General features: G+C 41.6%; 1 protein-coding gene across 2 annotated transcripts; it reads left to right on the top strand.

Moving 5' to 3' along the window:
* The first annotated feature begins 386 nt into the window (after positions 1-386).
* Positions 387-6348, top strand: LOC118312935 (cytochrome b5 reductase 4). 2 transcript variants are annotated; one of them, XM_035638039.2, is made up of 16 exons: positions 387-530; positions 741-868; positions 1460-1613; positions 2051-2151; positions 2278-2362; positions 2654-2735; positions 2820-2877; positions 2953-3046; positions 3242-3274; positions 3362-3484; positions 3632-3772; positions 4083-4235; positions 4389-4536; positions 5020-5106; positions 5205-5366; positions 5846-6348. In XM_035638039.2, the coding sequence occupies exons 2-16, from the start codon at positions 785-787 to the stop codon at positions 5898-5900; spliced, it is 1560 nt and encodes a 519-aa protein (XP_035493932.1). In that variant the 5' UTR covers positions 387-530; positions 741-784; the 3' UTR covers positions 5901-6348. The 2 variants fall into 2 exon arrangements, with proteins under 2 accessions (XP_035493932.1, XP_035493925.1); XM_035638032.2 differs by having other exon boundaries at positions 404-868.
* Positions 6349-7222: the final 874 nt, after the last annotated feature.

The following is a 7222-nucleotide window of genomic DNA, read 5'->3' as shown; positions in this document are numbered from 1 at the left end:
ATACTAATGTTCTGGTATGGCAGTGAATCTTTCTCACCAGACTTTGAAATTTAAAAGGCACTGAATTTCTGCTACTGAATTTTCGTTTGCATTGAAATTATGTGTCCGTTTTTTTTGTATTTGAATTCAACACTTCGAAATTTTCTATAAATGATGTTAACATTTTTTATTTTCTACACTAATTTTTTTTTTTTAACACGTGACCTCCACTCTACAATAAGGAAGTAGCTGGGTGATTTTTTCGTTTTTAATTCTACAAAAAAACCCTAAAATGAGTGTAATCAAATGCTATTTTAGTATCTTGAGAGACATGAGGTTGTTTATGTTGATTTTATTATATATTTTTTGTCGTAAATTACGGACCGGAAGGAAGCAGAAGAAGAGGCGCAACGCGATGACACCTTGTTAACGTTGTCGTCAGAAAATGTGCGACATTTATTGTAGTCCCGAGGTTGGCGGCGGAACCTTCTAACGCGGGAACCTTCTAACGCCGGAGTCCAGCTCGCGGTTCACTGTTGAAGACGAACGAGGGACGATTGATATGTGTCGAAATATTTAGCATGAAATATGATAAGGCGACGTCACGAGTGAACGGTTAGCTAGCTCGGCTGTTGCCTCGTTAGCCTCGCGTCCGTCGTTTTGAAAGTCATGTGTTACAAAACCGGAAGACCTCGCAACAACACGCAGCTGTAACAACCACACCGACTGAAACGTTCATGTGTTCGTTGTGGTGCAAACAGGTTTTCTTCGGAACTGGTTCTGTGTGAAGCGACGCGGCCGCAACATGTTGAACGTTCCGACCCAGTCGTTCCCGGCGCCGAGCTCCCAGCAGCGGGTCTCACCATCCGGTCAGTCCGGCAGGAGCAAGGTGACGAAACTGGACATGGGCTTTAAAAGTCATTGGTGTCATAACATTCAATTTAATATATGGCTGAATACATTGGTTGACCAACTGAACTATGTATTTCAATGAGGTAGTGGGGCCAGAGACAGACAGTGTGTATAGTAGAGCTGCTGATGAACAGGTCATCGATTAGTAATCGACTACTGAAATTAATCGCCAACTATTTTGATAATTGATTAAAGTAGTTTTTATGGGAAAAAAGTGAAACCTCTGTGATTTCAGCTTCTTACATGTGAATATGTTCTGGTTTATTTGCTCCTCTGTGACAGTGAACTGAATATCTTCCTGAAAATCAAAACAATTCTTTTACCACAATCCTCCTCATCTTCAAAGTACTTTGTATTGAATGATAATTATTTCGTGAGTAAATTGTTCGTAGACTTTGGCACACGTATGATCATAGTACGTATGATAAACTCATCGATTATGTATCTTCTGCAGACTTGGAGAAGACGTCATTGATCTCGACACGCCTTTCACACCTTCATCTCCAGATGAGAATAAATAATAATAATAATACGTTGCATCACCTTCTCCCTGCCCTGGTTACTGTAGGTGGCCCTAAAGCCTGGCCACAGTCTCATGGACTGGATCCGGTTTTCCAAGAGCGGTAAAGATCTGACCGGACTCAGAGGGCGACTGATCGAGGTCACGCAGGAAGAGCTTCAGAAACACAACACGAGAAACGACTGCTGGACTTGTATACGAGGTGAGTGTACGGGCGGATGTGATCGTCCTTCCTGTCGTCTTTTCCTCTCTGCTACTCCTTGACCTCAGTGGAAAATGTCATGAGGTCAAAGAAAAGGAAAGGAGGATTCATAGGACGTAGGAAAAGAGAATCCGACTCCACTGACACTAAACGACGTGGTCATGTGACGGTGGATGTTGTTGATCCCAACATTTCCCATAGGAAGCTCCAGTGTCCTTACACTAAAGGAGATAGGAAAGGAAGCATCGAAGCACCTTTCCTAAACATTTAGACAATCTGAACAGCTCTTATTATGGTGCTGCTGATCAACTACTTCCGGGTCATTTCAGGATTTAGGAAACTTCCTAATCAAATTAGACAATTCGATTGTACCCGTGGATGGTGGAGACCTAGGACCTTGATGAGGTGATCCTAGTTTCTCTCTTGATGTGGTTCAGGTCTGGTGTACAACGTGACCCCCTACATGGACTATCACCCTGGTGGAGAGGAGGAGCTGATGAAGGCGGCCGGGATCGACGGCACCGACCTGTTTGATCAGGTAATGTCAGGTGGTTGGAGACTGGAACATGTTTTGTAGAAAGTTTGATGCAGTTCTGTTACCTGTTTAATGTGAGTGTGGGTTTACATGTGTTGTTTCTACTGTAACATGTGTGTTTGTACTCAGGTCCATCGTTGGGTGAACTATGAGTCCATGCTGAAAGAGTGCCTGGTGGGTAGGATGGCCACCAAGGTCACCACAGCTATTAAAGGTACACACACACACAGGTTTCTTCCTTGTTCAACAAGAAAAGACCAAATGAAAATCGATTACAAAATCCATTAGTAAGAGACTTTTTGATTAGACTCCATTGAAGTGTGTTCATTACGTTCTGGCCAATGAGAAGACAGGAGAGAGGAATGGATCCTCCTATACTTCTTGTACAGAACTAAATAATACAGTAAACAGTGTAAGCTAAAATTATGACAAATATATATTCATATATAGTTGTATTATAGTTAAAAGTTACAACAGAGATGTTTCCTCTTTTGTTTCTTCTCAGCGATCGTCCCTCCTCCACCACTGACCGGCCTCGCCCCACCCATGTCGGTGGCCCCTCCCCCAGACAAAGACTCTCGACCTCGGTATGGAAGATACTAAATATCATACACACAGATGAACTCATTGATACATAAAGTTCATTATTGTCTGTTTTCGATGTGCTGTAGGTACGACTGGTTCCAGACCGACGTGGCCGTTCATCTGGTTGTTTATGCCAAAAGAAAGGTAATGACTCAACCAACAGTCGTGGTCAAAAGTTGAAGATGACATATTAATGTATATTGTTTTATTTCCTGTCAGATCCCCGGCTCCGGCTGCACCACTGTGGACCTCAGGTCGGGCGTTCTACGACTGGAACTGCTGTTGGGGAAAATGTCCTACATGATACATTTACGTGAGTAGACATTTGGCTTTGTCTGAATTATTTTAGCTGTTTTCTGCAACAATACAAGTTAATAGGTTTTATTTCGTGTCAAAACTCGCGACCGTTTCTTCTACATTGTGTAATTTTTCTGACACTGTAGTTTGTTCGATACAAACGTAAAAATTTGATGTTTGTAAAATCGGTGTCGTTTTCATGCTGTTTCAGGTCTCGCAGAGGAAGTTGAGGAAAATGTTTCTGGTGAGACAACAGCTCGACTCTGTCACACACAAAATTAAATTCCTTGTTTTTTTTAAATCCTATTCTTAAGCCATGATTTCTTTGCAGTCAACACTGCCTTCTCAGTGGGAAAGATCCAGCTCAGCATCCGGAAGCAGGATAAAGGGAAATGGACGAGTCTCGGTCAACCGCAGGAATTGCACAACACATTTGTACAGAAGAAAGATCGAGGTGAGAACCAAAGAAATCTTCTGTGGGCTCGTCACCGCCAGAGACACTTCCTCCTCCTCCGCTGTTGTTTCATATTTTTAGATTTATTCAGACATTTACTTTATCAGGAGGCCAATGAAAAACATCACTGATCTTCTTTTTTTCCAGCTCCCTTCTATCGGGACTGTGTGTTGGTGTCTAAGACGGAGGTGAACCACAACACACACGTGTTCAGACTGCAGCTGCCACGTGGGACCGTCGTGCACGTGCCCGTCGGAAAACACGTCTACCTCAAAGCCTCCATTCAAGGTACAGTAAGACTCAACTGTGTCATCACTGATACATACCTGTGGTGGACATATTAATAGAAAAACACCTGTCTGTGTATAGTGGAATACACTTGAATACACGTGTATGTTGGAAAAAGTCAGGAGTTACCAAATAGATTCACTTTCCATCAGCACTGTGAAATTTAATGTATTTTTTGTGTAATTAGCATAAGCACATTATATCCATGCCGTAATACTGAAAAACAGTTCATTCTTAAAGATTCACACTCTTTTCTTTCTACTGTAACACCTGAGCGGACCTAATATTATTATTTTTGTCCATATTGCAGACACCGAGGTGGTGAGGGCGTACACACCCGTGGATCAGAACCTGGCGGCAGCAGGCTCCTCCCACCTCTCGTCACAGGAGTCAGATCTCTACCTCATGATCAAAGTTTACCCCGAGGGAGTTTTAACCCAGCACCTCAACACGCTGCTCACCGGTGAGTCACGGCCTTTGTGTGTGTGTGTGTGTGTGTGTGTGTGTGTTATAACTGTACAGACTCATGTGTTTACGTGAAACTCATTCATCTGTTTTTGTGATTCAGGATTTTGACTTCACGTGGTCTAATATTAATAATGTATCATTGTTCCAGGAGACCGTATATCAGTCAGCGGTCCAGAGGGAACCTTCTCCGTCCGTCGTCTGCGTGACGTCACTCACCTCTACCTGTTGGCAGCAGGAACAGGGTTCACGCCGATGACTCGACTCATCAGACTGGCCCAGGACATCGACACCATCAGGTGGGAACTGTCAGACACACATGCATAATATGTGTAATTATTATTATATTTATTATTATTAACATCATTCGTTTTCAGTCTTGAGAAAGGTGTGTCACTGGCAGAGCCGCACAGAATACTGATTACAAATTACATGGCAGTTTTTGTAATATGTGACATCTAATCTGAATACTTTAGTTTTACTTCAAAATCAAACATTGGAAATATTGCACCTTATACCAAAAGAGAAATAGCATTCGTTGTTATACAGTATATACATTTTTTTAATCGGGATTTTAAAATTGCCATATTTAAAAAAAAAAATCTAAATGTAATGTGGTAATCCTTGACAATGTAATTTTAATCTGATTATACTTTTTTTCTCTCCGAATGTAATCTGACCTGATAATAACTGTTTTTTTGTAATCCGATTTCAGTACGTAATCCAGATTACATGTAATCTTGCCTGATAATTTCAAAACATTTTTTTTTTTTTTTTCTCAGAGAAACCAGACTTCTCTTCTTCAACCGACGGGAGGAAGACATTCTGTGGCGCTGCCAACTGGACCAACTGGCCGCTGACGACGAGAGGTTTGTCCCGGTCACAACACCGAACCTACAAAATGCTAGTTATTAATATGTAGTTGCCGTGCGACTGTTCACTTACACGTGTCCTTGTCGTGCATCAGGTTCCAGGTGGAGCACGTCCTCTCTGATCCCTGTGAGAGCTGGAGCGGCAGGAAGGGTCGGGTAGACGAGTCCATGCTCCGGGATTTCCTCAACAGACCCGAAGGGTCCAAGTGCTACGTGTGTGTGTGTGGCCCCACGGCCTTCACAGAGCTGACTATAGGGTGTGTACAGTAATATATATACATATATATATATATCTTATATCAAATCTCTGTGTAACAGACTTCACCTCTTTGTGAAGTTTGTTGATACTGTGCAAGACTAGAGCTACAACTAATGATTTGTTTCATTATCGATTAATCTATAGATTATTTTCTCTATTAATCGATTAGTTGTTTGGTTCATAAAATGGTGAAAAGTGTCGATCATGTTTCTAAAAACCTCAACATGATGTTTTATTTTGTCCACACCAAAGATTTTCAGTTCCATGTCACAGAGGAGCAAAGAAACCAGAAAACATTCACGTTTAAGAAGCTGAAATCAGGGAATTTTGACTTTTTTCTTTTATAAAAACTACTTGAACCGATTAATCGATTATCAGAATAGTTGGGCGATTAATTCAGTTGTCGATTATTAATGGATAAACTGCTGCCGCTCTAATAAAGTCTTATCTTTTCAATATACTCTCTTCCTCTTCCAGGTTGTTGAAGCTGCAGGGCTTCAGTGAGGACGAGCTCCACGCCTTCAGAGGCTGATGTGCTCCGCCCTCGACCCTCCTCCCTTCGCCCAGTGTGCCTGCGAGTGAAAGAAGAGTTCAGTTTTTAATTTCTGAACCTGTGTTTGTGTGAAATCATGCAAACGGACAATTGTATATTTTCTATGCACCGAGGAGCCGATGATGCAGACAGAAGACAGTGCAGTAAAATTCTCAGTTTGTACAGTTTGACCAGAGTCTTGGAGCAAAGTTTATAGATTTCATCTTAGTAACTGTGAGCTGAAACATTGTAATGTCAAGTGTACAAAAATAAAATGAAAGCAGTGACTGAGCTGAAGTATAGTGAGACAAAGAGAAATGAATGAGGTTTATGCAAAATGAAAAGAGACTGAACGTGAGCCTGTGTGTAGCAGAGGATCGTACATATGTTACAAAGATGCACTTACAGGAGTCGACCACTGCAGCGCAATAAAAATATTTTATGGTCACATTTGTTAATCAATCCTCAACAGTTTGTCTCCTGTTCAGACACCGACAACTTTCATTACTGACTTTAATTTTAAATAATCAAGTTGACTTTTACATTTTTTCACCCTCTTACAGCTGCTCTATGGAAGTTTATCCTATCGAGCGTAACAGTGAGGTTCTGTAAGCGAAAATCCCATTTCATATTCATCATTTACATTTTGATTATTAGCCATAATGTGGAGTTGTAGGACTTACTTTTTAAGTTTGTTCCTGATCGAGAGATCGGTCGAGTTCCCAGAGAAGAATCGCTGCGACCTCCTGAACTTTCAGTCCCACTGTCTGGTTCAAGTTTCCCCTCCGTCACATATCTTCCGTGACGATCAATCTCCAGGACGAATCCCTGGACATGAGTCCGCTGCTCGCTCTCTCTCTCCCATACATGAACCCTTTAAAGGTCCCATATTGTCCCTTTCTGGTGTTGTATTTGAAGTTTTGATCCTTAAGAAGATATATTTCTTTTATTTAAAAAAAAAAATCTCAATATGGTTTTATATCTCTTTAAGGAGCTCAGCAAAGAAACAGGTCAACTTTGTCCTGTCTAATTAATATGTTGTGAGCCTCTCTTCTGATTGGCCGATTGATTTTTTGAGTGACGCACAGCCAGACCAACGACAGTGTCGTCCTGGAGCGAGGCAGCTTCTTCCTCCCTGCTCCCGACTACTAACAATTCATCTGTACCCAGTGTCGGTGGCAAGTTACAACATTGAGAATTTTTTTATGGTGAGATGAGATCGATCAGACTTTACAGTTAAAAAGTGGAGGGAGGCCCGAAGGTGTGAATACGGTTCACACAAGACAGCAAAAACAATATCTTGTTTCGGGAGAGAGACAGAA

This window comes from Scophthalmus maximus, chromosome 1 (genome assembly GCF_022379125.1).
Source record: "Scophthalmus maximus strain ysfricsl-2021 chromosome 1, ASM2237912v1, whole genome shotgun sequence".
Taxonomy (NCBI): Eukaryota; Metazoa; Chordata; class Actinopteri; order Pleuronectiformes; family Scophthalmidae; genus Scophthalmus; species Scophthalmus maximus.
This window is presented reverse-complemented; position numbering and strand designations above follow the sequence as displayed.

Coding starts and splice junctions, on each gene's coding strand:
- LOC118312935 (XM_035638039.2), top strand. CDS start 785: ATGTTGAACGTTCCGACCCAGTCGTTCCCGGCGCCGAGCTCCCAGCAG. Junction 4,537..5,019: donor CAGGACATCGACACCATCAG/GTGGGAACTGTC, acceptor TTTTTTTCTCAG/AGAAACCAGACTTCTCTTCT. Junction 5,107..5,204: donor CTGGCCGCTGACGACGAGAG/GTTTGTCCCGGT, acceptor GTCGTGCATCAG/GTTCCAGGTGGAGCACGTCC.